Source organism: Hippocampus guttulatus, chromosome 6, assembly GCF_054856545.1.
Source record: "Hippocampus guttulatus isolate MCC_2025c chromosome 6, RoL_Hgut_1.0, whole genome shotgun sequence".
NCBI classification, from domain to species: Eukaryota; Metazoa; Chordata; class Actinopteri; order Syngnathiformes; family Syngnathidae; genus Hippocampus; species Hippocampus guttulatus.
This window is the reverse complement of record NC_141266.1, coordinates 22,237,802-22,250,285: the sequence shown is the minus strand read 5'-3', so window position 1 is coordinate 22,250,285 and position 12,484 is coordinate 22,237,802. Positions and strand designations below refer to the sequence as shown.

Here is a 12,484-nt window from a genome sequence, read left to right as displayed (position 1 = left end):
ATGCCATTCAGAGTACCACCAGGAAGCATTCATGAGGGCATTTTAAAAGGCACATGGCAAAAAATGGATATGACAATATTCCATTTGATTCATTTGTCCCTTGCTATGATTGACACGGTGGATTTTCCACCCCCCTCCTCCATAGAGTGGCAAGGGCAGCAGCTGAGTAAAGAGCGATATCAGCTTCCCATTCCTGCTGCCTCGCCGCTTTTGCCAACTGCCACGCGTCTGGCAAACTGATTCGTCTTACTTGAAGGGATTCCAACATTATTGGGGTTTTTTGTTTTTTTTGTCAACTATTAATTTGTCACTCACTGGGTACAAAGAAATAGACTTCGTTTGACTCTATTTGTTGTAATAGAGTGGAAACTCTGCTGAAACTGAAATAGAGGCGTTCCCCCTAAAAAAATGTTCCTAATTGCTTATAATTAATCATTTGAACTGTAAGGATACAAGAAACCATCATCCTAAAATACTTTTGAAATGTGATGACACGAAAAAAAAAAAAAAAGGCAACAGGAGTGAGCAGTGTACAAAGCTTGTCTTTCAGTCGTCAACATCCTTCCATGACACCAATTCCTATTTCGACCGGGCTTTGGTGGCATCTTGTGGCACCTTAACGCCTTTCAGAAAGAGCCGGCAAAATGTGAATAGGAATGTTTTTCAGCAAATATCTAAGTACAAGTTCCACAGGGGGTGCGGAGGGACACAAACAGATGAATTCATATGATGGGGCTTACTGTAATCGGACACAGGCTGAAACTGCCAAAATCATCACTCCCTTTGACTGCAGTTATAAGTAACATTTCAACATTATTAAGTGTCATATAAGTGTATTTAAAAATATATATATATATATTCTTAAAGTTCTTTGGAGGTGCACCGATGTCTCCATGACAATCGTTACCGTGAAACTAAGGACAATCTTTTTTTCACATTTGTGTTTTTCTATCAAATTCTTAACTGCAGAACCACAATATGACTTGACTTTTGAGGTTCCACTGCACTACGATCGAAGGGACTCAGACGACGGCAGCATCCTCTGCAAACAAACACACCGCAGCTTCGTGCGACAGTCGGGCTTCTGTATTTATCTGATACTTGAGTTTGCGCACAAACACAAACCCCACCTGCCGTGTTTACAACTGAGCCTGGCTCAGTCTGATATGGCCGCTTGTTTCGGCGGTGTGTGGATCATTTGGATCGCGCCAAATGTTTGTACAGGAGACTCTAGCCGCCGACGGAACCACCAAAATTTCAAGTAGGGGAGGTTCACATTTGGACGTTATCGGGAACTGGCAATTTATTTGGCCTTAGAATAACGACAACAAAGAACAGAAGCAAATGACAGAATAGACATTCCTAACTTTGGAAGAAAAATTACCAGATGGCCCCTGATAGGGAAAAGATTATAGACACCCATGCTATCGAGTCCTCGAATGAGTCCCGGTCTATTATTTGGCCAAGTCAACACTATTTGAAGCTCACCGTTATGCTCAGTGCCCTGCACCGCCCTCGAACACACAAACAAACAGATGGGCCGAAGCGCGGGAGTCCGGTATTGCGTGGGTGAGGGGCTTTGCAGAATAGGACACAGGAGTCCGGCTCCTCTGCCAAGAAGGCGCAAGGTCTAACGGTAACAGGCTGGACGACACGCTTCCCTCAACTGGCAGGACAGAGAACCTCACAACACAAGCAAGGCAACAACTAATTGATGTGCCAATTTTTAAAAAAAACGAGGAATGGTAGAAGCGGCGCCGAGCTTCGGGTCCCATCGGCAGCTGGTACTGCCCTCTGCGTGGACACGCGCACACGCCTATTCATCACCCCGCCTTCAATCCTAGTCACTTTCACGTGCGCTGATTTAGCTCCAAGTGACGGCATGCCCACCCACAGTCAAGTCATGTCCCCCTCGTGATTCCTGACACCCGCACGATGGCGTTTGTGCGGTTGAAGGGAAACGCTCGTCGCACATGACAGGCTCAGACTTTCGGTGAAATGTTTTCTGACGGGAGAGTGCAGATACAATGTTGCCCTTTTTCTCTTTCCCGTTCCTTTCTCCTTGCCTACTGTGCCGACCGTGCACGTGCGTGTGCGCGCGTCCTTGGCCCCACCATTAATACCTGAATTCCAACGGCCTGAAGGAATGTCTTAACAGTGCGGCCTTGTTCGGGTACGGCACTGAAAAATGCATGAAAACGCACCGCTTCACCTTTTTAAATGAGATGCAACTCTGGCTTGAACTTGACTTCTGATAAAAAATAAAAAATAAAAAATGGAACAGGCCATGCAAATGTTCATTCGGCACATACTGCGGGGTCTGAAGCTTTGTTTCGGGCTTGTGCGCGAGGGTGGCACGAACCACTAATCCACCGGGCCGCCCTGTAAGAAATATGCTATATACTGTATATATTTCATATTTTATGGGGAAAAAAAGGCGGCCTGGTGGCCCAGTTGCCCTCACAGTGCAGAGGTACCGGGTTCGATTCCGGCTTTGGCCTCCCTGTGTGGAGTTTGCATGTTCTCCCCGTGCCTGCATGGGTTTTTTTTCCGGGTACTCCAGTTTCCTCCCATATTCCAAAAACATGCGTGTCAGGTTAACAGAACGCTCTAAATTGTCCCTCGGTGTGAGTGTGAGTGCGGATGATTTTTGGTCTGCGCCTGCGATTGGCTGGCAACCGGTTCAGGGTGTCCCGCGCCTACCGCCCGAAGACGGCTGGGATAGGCTCCAGCACCCCCGGCCACCCTTGTGGGGATACAGCGGATCAGAAAATGGATGAATGGAAAAAACAATTACTGTTTGATTCCAAGGTGTTTGTGATAAATACCTTCCGGCAGATGGAACTGATACTGGGTCCACTCTACAGTACGCGGCCACGGTTGCTCGAAGGGAAATACCGGGCTGTTTTTTGGTTCGGGTTTTCTGGGCTGAAAAGGAGTAACGCACTTAACTAGCCCATCATCCTCCCTCCGCCTCGCCGCCTTTGTCAGGCCTTATTATTGAACATGTGTCCTTTCAGCCTCGTCCATTAACCAAGCTCAGACACCATCCTGCACACAGCTTTCAATAGAGACGCGCGCGCACGCACACACAATGCAGCGCACACACTCCTGGACAACTAATTGACAGAGGGGGGAGCCAGCACGTCTTTCATCATTGTCCGCGGAGACAAATCTTCAAGTGTGTGATGTTGAGTGGGGAATGGGATCAAAAGGGGGCTGGGCATGTGCGTGGATGTGGGGAAGGAGGAAAGGGTTCTGTTCTCATGACTGCTTGTCGTGCAACTCCGGGAGGAAAAAAGGCCATATGCGCTCTTCAAAATCCTGCTGACAGCATTCAGTTGAAGTCAGCGTTAACTTTGTTTTAAAACACAAGAGAGACTCTCGGGGCAAGACGGCGGGGTCGTAATGACTTTAGTGCCCTTTAATAACGATGGAGCTAAATTGGTTCAAGTCCGACATCGGCGATCCGTCACCGTTGCTGCTCTGCGCAATGTACGTCGCGGAATTGGGACTCATTTGGACTGATGGAGTTGTAACCCGATTGGACGCTATTGATTTGGGATTAAATATTCATGCAAAAGCAGGGGCAGGCCTCGTTGCCTTTTCCTGCTGGTGATGAATCAAAAACGGTGAAACCTGAGAGCGCCTGTTTACCGCAACGTGCACATGCAGGCCGTCGACAATGCGAGAGTCAGATGAGTATTCGAGATGGATACAGTATCGGCAAGCGACGGCTCCTATTAGCTCCTCCTCCTGTGCATATTGATAGCAAAATGGAAACGGGACACGGGGAAAAGCTTTGAGCCAACAGGTGAGTCAGAAAATGCAGAAAATTCCATGGAAGAAACGCAACCGAGAGGGAAGCAACTCTGGTAAAGGACAGGAAGAGACTTGGTGCCGCATTAGCACTCGGCGCATGCTAGCTGTACTCTTTCTGCACAAAGTCAAGTTCACACAAGCAGAAAGCAGCAAAGAGAACTTGGGTCTCGTGAGAGTGTCTTCACAGGGACTCCCTGTAAGCAGAAACCTCAATAAAAAGAAGAGATATGTCCTTGAGGCAGCTGCCTGCCTGCCTGCCTGACTGATTGACTGCAACGCCATGAAAACTGACACCTGTTTTTTTGTGACGCTCCTCCCGGCCCAACACTCAGGTGACATCCCCGCTTTCCCACACATGCAGACATGAAGTCACGGTTACAAACTAGAATTTCTGATTTCCGCCAAGCCCTCTGGATCTCAACTCAGATCAGACTGAAGGTGAATCTTCTCGGGTCTGTAAAATCTGTGCATTATTTACAATCCCAAACCGCAACGCTCATCCCTAGCCGTTTCCCAAATGCCAGAGTAGGAGTTATGTGCTCCCTCTTGCGAGTACCAGTCAAGAGGCGAGCAGCAGCATTCTGGACCAACTGGAGATGCATAATGGAGGACTGGCTGACTCCAAAGTAAAGTGCATGACAGTAATCCAGCCGGGATGTGACAAAGGCACGAATTACAATAGCCGTAACTAATTCCTATCTTGCAATGCGAAGAAACTTGATCCAGGTCTCAGCCTTCTCCAAAACACGGCGAAGGAAAGAGGTCAAGTTGATTTTGACTACCTCGCAGAGCTCTGGCGGGGCCGAACAAGCCTAACTTGCATTAAAATCAAATTACACACCTTTGCAGAGATCCACTCTTGCATCTGCCTGGGAAATGAAATGATGGCCTTTGTACCGCCTCTTCACCACATTTAATGGAATTCAGTTTTTGAGCCTTGGCAGACGCAACAGAACCAAACGAGCGGCGGAAGCGCGCATCGAACCCGAACACCAACACTGGCCGTCTCTTAACCGGCAACCTCCACGGTGACTCCGCCCCTCCTCCGGCTTGTGCGCCTCCAGCGAGGAGGATTGATGTCTCCGCTCTTGTCTCGCGGGTCCCGGCGGCCCAGTTAAAGCAATAAGATCTCATTGTCAAACAGTGACCAGCCTCACCGGAGAGGTTAAACACCGCTGCTTAACCATTAACTAGATTAAATTCACGGGGCCACAGGAATGTTCTCAAGGCGATGCGAGACAAAGATTGGACATGAGAGGCGTCTCGGGCGATAGTGTGACCTCTGCGTGCTAGGCCTTGGCTTTTGTCGCCGGCGGCATAGTCAATTTACACATATCTACGCACACGTACAGTATACTCGTGGCAAAGTGACGCATTCCAAGGCACAGTGAACTTTCAGTCACCCTCGTGGTTATCAATACACCGCCAAGATAAGCGCGAGAAAGAATTCTTCAGCGATCCGTCGGCACAGTTGCTCGACCACTACTTCAAATATGTACGCCGAATCGACAGAAAAAGTAGCTGGCACCCTTTGCGGGAAGGTTTTCCAGCCAAATAAATAATCCGGGGAAACGAACGAGGGCAGAAATAACCGATCGGCCGGTTAACCCGAGCAAAGCCGAACCCGAGGCCAGAAACGCAAGCGAGTGAAGCGAGAAACAAGTTTTCTTATCTGTTCACCCGACGCATTACCCAAATATTTCCAAAAGATATGGCGGTGCGCGATGAGGAAGTCATTCATCATGCTTGAGTGATGAGTGAGTGAGTGAGTGAGTGAGTGAGTGAGTGGGTCCTTCCATTTTTCCTTCTTCAATGGAGACTGGGCTAAAAATGGTCTGTCTTTGCATCCGGTTCAACATTAGCAAGCTATCTCACCTTTGTGGGGACCTGTAATGTGTGCGACACTTGTTTATGGGCTCGTGTCGGCAAATGGCGCTTTCGTGTTCATTTGCTAGGACGCTAGGCTATGTACGCAGCTATTGCCAAACGGCACATCCGGATCCACCCATCTGACCTGTATCGTGGTCAACTTGCACTTAAATGGACCACGTGGTTCCTATTGTTCCAGAACTTTGGATGGGCCTTTGAAGCCCTTGCTCTTGGGGAGGAACAAAAAAAAAAAGAGTGGTGTGAGGATACTATGGAAGCTGCACAACTTGCCACCAAGCCAGCAGGGGAGGATCACCACTAGGTGGTAATTGAACCCAGAGTGTGAGGGGGGAAGGGGGCGGGGGGCTTTTTGGAAGGGGTGCATTCGACAACTGCTGCTGAGGCAACTGTTGATGACTGAAAAGGCAACAGCTTGCGGGGGCTCCCAGAGGACACCCTGCCAGCCAACAGTCAGATGGTGGAGTTGAGGTTTGCAGCGGTTGCGGTTTCCTCTGCGCTGCCAAGAGAATGATCCCCTCGTCCACAGTTTCAGGCTTTTTTTTTGTTGTTGTGGGGATCCCCTTTTTTAGTTGGTATTCTTCACTGCTAACACGCACTCTGTCTTTTCTTTACAGCCGCCATCTCTTGCGCACGTGCCAATCCGAAACCGATTGACCAAAACACAATTTGGCTCGACTCCGCAGTCGCGCTTCTTGGTTCTCCAAGTGACTCTTCCGATGTGTGGATTCTGCAACATTTTTCGTTTTTCAAAGTCAGGACGACAACAAAAAGACATTTGGGATATCAAGCCGGTGATTCACATTAGGCTGATAGCACTCTGCGCCAAAAAGGATGGGCGGCACTTAACAGCCCTTTCCCTTCCCTGCACGAGAGAGCTTTGTGAATTTTCAATCTCGCTCCATCCTACGAACTGCAACCCCACCTCCCCCCTGCACCCCGTTCTCCATCGCCACGACTACCGGCATCGAATGTAGAGACACAAGGACACACACGCACACCCCATGGAGCCTCTTTTCATTTCAAGGCCGCATTTGAAATTGCCCATCGCCATAACCTCCCCTCCCCCGAGACAGGAATAACAAGACTCTATAGCGGCAACACAATAGTTAGCTTTAATCATCTCTCTCATCCCGTGACTTCATCTGGCCTCCCCTTCCTTCCGACCTCCCTTCCTCCCATGGTGCGGCTCCCACTGATGACAAGGAAGCTCATCTATAAAGCAAAAGCCTTTCACCAAATCAAACGATTCAAACGAGCCTCTTCTCTCTTCCCCTTAGTCCTCCTCCGCGATGAGACGAGATGCTATTATGAGGCTGCCGAGAAGGAACCGTCTCCCGTCTCGCTGCCAATGACGGAAGGCGCAGACAGCGGAGGAGAATCAGACGGGGCTTGAGTGCTTTGGATCGTTGGGCAACGATGCCAAAGGAGGGCATTTTAAAAATGGCCGGGAGTGGCCGTAAATCTTCCGTGGTAAGCTTTATAGGGAGGGGCGTAAAAAGCAAACATGGCTCTTTCCCCTGCACTAAAACAGCGGGCAATCTTCCTGATTCTACGCCGCATCATTATCTGGCAATCGTACACAAAAGCCGGGAAAGTGTGGTACATCACAGCGAGCAAACATGCGCACAAACACCACTGGATGCCAGGGAGGGGGTGGGGGTGAGGGGCAGGTTCAAACAGAAGTTTGTGACGGATGAGGAAGATGAAACTGTACTGCAAATGAAATAATGTAATGGCAAGCACATTTCTTAGCAAAGTATTGAGTGCATTGATTTTAGTGTATTTTCATCCATCCATTTTCTGATCCGCTTTATCCTCACAAGGGTCGTGGTGGGGGGGGGGGGGTGGGGGGGCTATCCCAGCTGTCTTTGAGCAGTAGGCGCGGGACACCCTGAACCGTTTGCCAGCCAATCGCAGGGCTCAATTTAAAGTGATCAATCGCCTGCCATGCATGTTTTTGGAATGTGAGAGGAAACCGGAGTACCCGGAGAAAACCCACGCAGGCCCAGGGAGAACATACAAACTCCACGCAGGAAGGCCAGAGCCGGAATCGAACCGTGCACTGTGAGGTCGAGGCACGAACCACTGAACTACCGGGCTGCCGCTAGTCTAATTTTAACCACAAAAAAGGGGCCAAACTATGACCGGTGGACAAAAAATGATGGCGAAATCGGGATTGGAAGGCTTTTTGGCAATCACGGGAACAACCTGTTGGTTGACACCTTGCTTTTTGCAAAAAGAGGCTGGCCAATCCCAAGGCCTTTCAGGGCTGGGGGTGCACCATATACCGACCGGTACTATATTCAATCGTTGCCTGATGTCAATCCACTCAAGTTCAAAAGCAAAATTGAACGTAGAGCATTGAAGGGAATCATCAAGAGATTGCAAAACTTCCTGCGATCCACATTATTGTTGCCAAACTGACTGTAAACAAGGATTGAGGGCCCAGGTGCTCCGGCGGTGCCTCCTCCCAGGTCATCAGGGCCTGAATCGGGCCGCTCTGATTGAGTTTCATGTGTCATTTACCACAAACGTAAACAACGCAAGTGGGTTTGTTGAAAAGACGGAGAACTTCAAATCCCATTTCCGAGCTCAAAGCGCTTCCTGGTGAGAGAAACCCGAACCTGTCCAACTTTCAAACCGCTGGAGGCTTCCAAGTGTCTCCCGGTGGTTTGGCGGGAGCAGAGCCCTGGTGACAAAACAACAAACGCACCCCGGGTGTGAGCTAACTTCGCACCTCTGCAAATCTCTGCCAAGGCATTGTTAGCCCGCTTGTTTGTAAACGGATTAGCGGCGGTGAGCGGGAGGATTAAGCCAAAGAAAGGAAGTCCTTTTTTCCGCCAAATGCAAAGAGACGGCGAGCAAACGCAAAGTTTACGGAGCGCGCTACGACACGTCCTGGGGAATGTCACTAATTCCATCACGGGACTTCTTGTTACTGTCAGGAAAAAACACACTCACCCAGCAGTCAGCACGCTGACTTGGGTATGAATCACCTCAATAATTACAGCCCCGACATTCCGAAACGTACAGATGCCTGAATGACAAAAAGGAGGTGGAGGGGGGGGGGGCCAAATATGGACCCGCTCTTCCCAAAGGATCTGTCACTCAGTGCTGCACAACCCAAACAATCCAAGTCAACGTCAAAGCCAAGACATTTTTTTAAAGTGGGGGGGGGGGCTCCTGCTGACTTTTATCGCCTTAAGGCTAAATGACCCTTTTTCTGGCCTAATACCATAATAATTGCAAATGGCTGCAGGGGGTTGTTGCTGCCAGGCTAAGTCGGGGATGGGATGGGGGGTGGGGGGGTGTAGAAATTAAAATGGAGGAAATGACTGCAAGGAATGAAAGCAAGCAGAGACAAAGGAGTAACTTAACTCGGCTGATGCTTGTCACAATGATTCTCTCCACTTGTTGCGACTACTTTTAGAGTCGACTGCGGTTTGACGATCCGCCATGTTGACTCTTTCCTCCAAAGTCACTTTGGAGACTAACTCACAGAAGACTTCTTCCGAGACGGCAAGGCCGTTTTGCCTCAGAATGTTTTTTTTTTTGTGCCGGAGCATCCTTGTCACCGGCGGAACGCGGACCTTTCACCAAGATAAGCGAAGTGGGTCACGGGGCATCAGCATGGGAACATGTAGCGAATGCACATGAGATCGCAAGCATGCCGTGCGGTCGTGTTATGTGTCCCATGATGCCGTTTAGTGCAGCGATGGTCATTTTATGAGCGCTAACTGGGAATGCGGGTCCCACCGAGACCCTACAAGTGTTGCTATTATTAACGACAGAAGAATGCTAGTAGATGGGAAAAAAATAGAGAGGGATTTAGTAAACAATCTTTTTATGGACAAGGTGAAAAGATGACTTTCTTTCCCACAGAACATGACGTGAGGGCGGGGGAGCCTTGAAATCAATGCAGCGCCATTGCCACACAGCTTCCAGATGTGCGATCCGCACCGCATCCTTCAATTAGACGGCACCAATTGTTGTTTGTTGGCACGTTAAAATATGTGTGTGTGTGTGGGGGGGTATTTTTTCTATTTTTAAATTAATATGCTCCACAAAATCGTCGCGCCTGAGAGAGTGTGTGGGAGTGTGTGTGTGTGGGGGGGGGGGTGTCAGGCCCCCTCAACCATCACCAATATTATGCCAGAAACCTCATAGCACAGCGACTCTTAAACAGCTATGGGAGGGAGGAGCGAGCTTGCCATTGTAAATCACTAATGATCTTTTTTTTTTTTTTTTAATGAGGACGACTGGCGAGTTCCCCCCTACTTTTAAAATGTTGCAATATCCAAAATTTGATGTCGAGTGGGGGGTGGGGGGCGATCCTACCCCTCGACCCCACCCACCCATGCTATGCTTGAGAATCTCTTCATGGGTGTGGTCATGATGGTCAGGTGAGCCCATACTAAATCTGGACTCTAGATTTTTTTTTGAAAGAGGACCACAAGTACTTCTGTATATTATAAGCTTTTTTTGTGCTTTTTTTATTCATTAAAAGTTCTCAAATATGGCACCCCAGGTTATCTGCAAGCCCGCCATCAACTATACTACTGAGGGAGTAAACCCCGCCTACTTCCGGAGCAAAACGAATTTAAATGCATTATTTTTAGGTTTTAAAAAGAACAACTGACCACGTATTAAGAATATGAGGGGACTGATTTTTCATTCGAGTGTGTGTGTGTGTGTCTATGGTTTGGGGGTGGGGGTGTCTTTTGGTTGCTGTTTGTTTTGGTTCATTGTGAAGGCAATCCAAACACAAACTCGACTTGGAATGAATGGGATGAAATACGAGCAAAGTCGGACACTCTTACATACCGTTTCTTCTTCTTATTGTTATTATTATTTTTGTAAACCATTCGTCTTTGGCATCACTGCCGTGTGTTAACATAGCCTGAACCTGCAACGGTGTCCCCAAGGGGGGAAGAGGAAAGCGCCAACAAGTGCAATCAAGTGTGGAGAAGGGGGACTACCCCCCCCCCCCGGCCCCCGCCCCCCCGGGCACCACTTCAAAGCAACGCCGCCAAGTTAAGGTGGGCCGGAGCGGACCACCGGAACCTCACAAGCAAGTTCGCACTTGTTGGGTGGACGGTCGGAATCCATCCATCACGGTTTCCTTCACCAAACCACCCCGCAAAAGTGGGAAGTTGACCTCCCGCGGAAGAAGGCACGCAGAAAAGTTGGCTTCGAACTAAAAACAGGCAGCTCGGGGGAGTGAAAAGCGTCTTACCGCGCGGCGGCAAAATTAATCAATTTTACACAAAAAAAAAAAAAAAAGAAGAGCGAAAACTTACGTTGCAATACGCAGAGCAGCAAGGTGCACACAAGCCACGCGTGTCCGAACTTTATCCCGTCCATGATGACAACGTTTTCTTTTCTTTCTTTCTTTGTTGTTGTTTTTTTTTGGGGGGGGCGGGGGATGAAAAAACTTTCTGCTCTTTAGGTTGTGTTGGTTCAAGCAGGCAAGCAAGTAGCTGTTGTGAGGCTTGGGTCTTCTTTTTGGAACTGGAAAGCTCTCTCTCTCTCTCTCTCTCTCTCTCTCTCTCTCTCTCTCTCTCTCTCTCTCTCTCTCTCTCTCGCTCGCTCGCTCTCTCTCTCGTACACGCACGCAGTAATCTGACGCGGGTGGTACTCCTCTCGATATATCTGCACAAAAGGTAGTACCCCCCACCCTCAAATTCCCCGCCCCCCCTCTTTCTCTCTCGCTCTCTCTCTTTCCTATCTCTCTTCAAACTCACTCCTCCACCTCACTCACTGGCACAGAGAAGAAGGGGGGAAAACCCGATCCGCTTGACTGAGCTTTCCACTTTCAGTTTGTCATTCACCAAAAAAAAAAAAAGACTCAAAAATGGTTAAAAGGATTGAAGATAAACCAAATTTACACTCTAAGTGACTTGGGATGGGCGCGTACAATACGCGCAGAAGGTGGCTGGTTTGATTGTCCTTTTCTTTGACACAGGATATTTCAATCCATATTGCAGATGTACAAAACAGATATTCTCAAATTAAAGGTTTTTTTTGCCCGACAAAAAAAAAAAAGTTCAATAGAGGCTAGTCCAGTCTGATGAATGTCGTCTTTGTTTCGCAGATTTTATTTTGAAAGCCATCATTAGATTTTCACTGAATATAACAAATGTTAAAAGTTAGTTGAAGATCGGAGGGATACGTGGCAGAAACAAAGGTTGAAAGTAGAAATTTAGGATTTCTGATTGTGGGGGCGTGGTGCTTGTTTTATGTTGTTCTCTGTGCGTTTGTTTCTATGTGAAGCACATTGAGTTACCATGTGTCTGAAATCCGCGACATAAATGGCGCTGCCTCGTCTTACTCTGACGTGACGTGGAGATAAGGGGAATTAAATATGTCCAAAAATATATATATTTCTAAAGGATTTACACGGGGGCGGCCCGGTAGTCCAGTGGTTAGCACGTCGGCTTCACAGTGCAGAGGTACCGGGTTCGATTCCAGCACCGGCCTCCCTGTGTGGAGTTTGCATGTTCTCCCCGGGCCTGCGTGGGTTTTCTGCGGGTGCTCCGGTTTCCTCCCACATTCCAAAAACATGCATGGCAGGCTGATTGGCCGCTCTAAATTGTCCCTAGGTGTGAGTGTGAGCGTGGATGGTTGTTCGTCTCTGTGTGCCCTGCGATTGGCTGGCAACTGATTCAGGGTGTCCCCCGCCTACTGCCCGGAAACGGCTGGGATAGGCTCCAGCACCCCCCGCGACCCTAGTGAGGATCAAGCGGTTCGGAAAATGGATGGATGGATGGAT

General features: G+C 48.8%; 1 protein-coding gene across 3 annotated transcripts in view; it reads right to left on the bottom strand.

Annotated features, from left to right (window-relative positions):
• Window positions 1–11,366, bottom strand: part of bcam (basal cell adhesion molecule (Lutheran blood group)) — a 46,469-nt gene extending 35,103 nt beyond the window's left edge. For 2 of the 3 annotated variants that reach the window (XM_086113653.1, XM_086113654.1), the window contains exon 1: window positions 11,013–11,365. In XM_086113653.1, the coding sequence (XP_085969779.1) occupies window positions 11,013–11,076 (64 nt within the window). In that variant the 5' untranslated portion in view covers window positions 11,077–11,365. Of the gene's footprint in view, window positions 1–11,012 lie in introns of all 3 variants that reach the window. The other variant, XM_086113652.1, reaches the window with a different exon arrangement.
• Window positions 11,367–12,484: the final 1,118 nt, after the last annotated feature.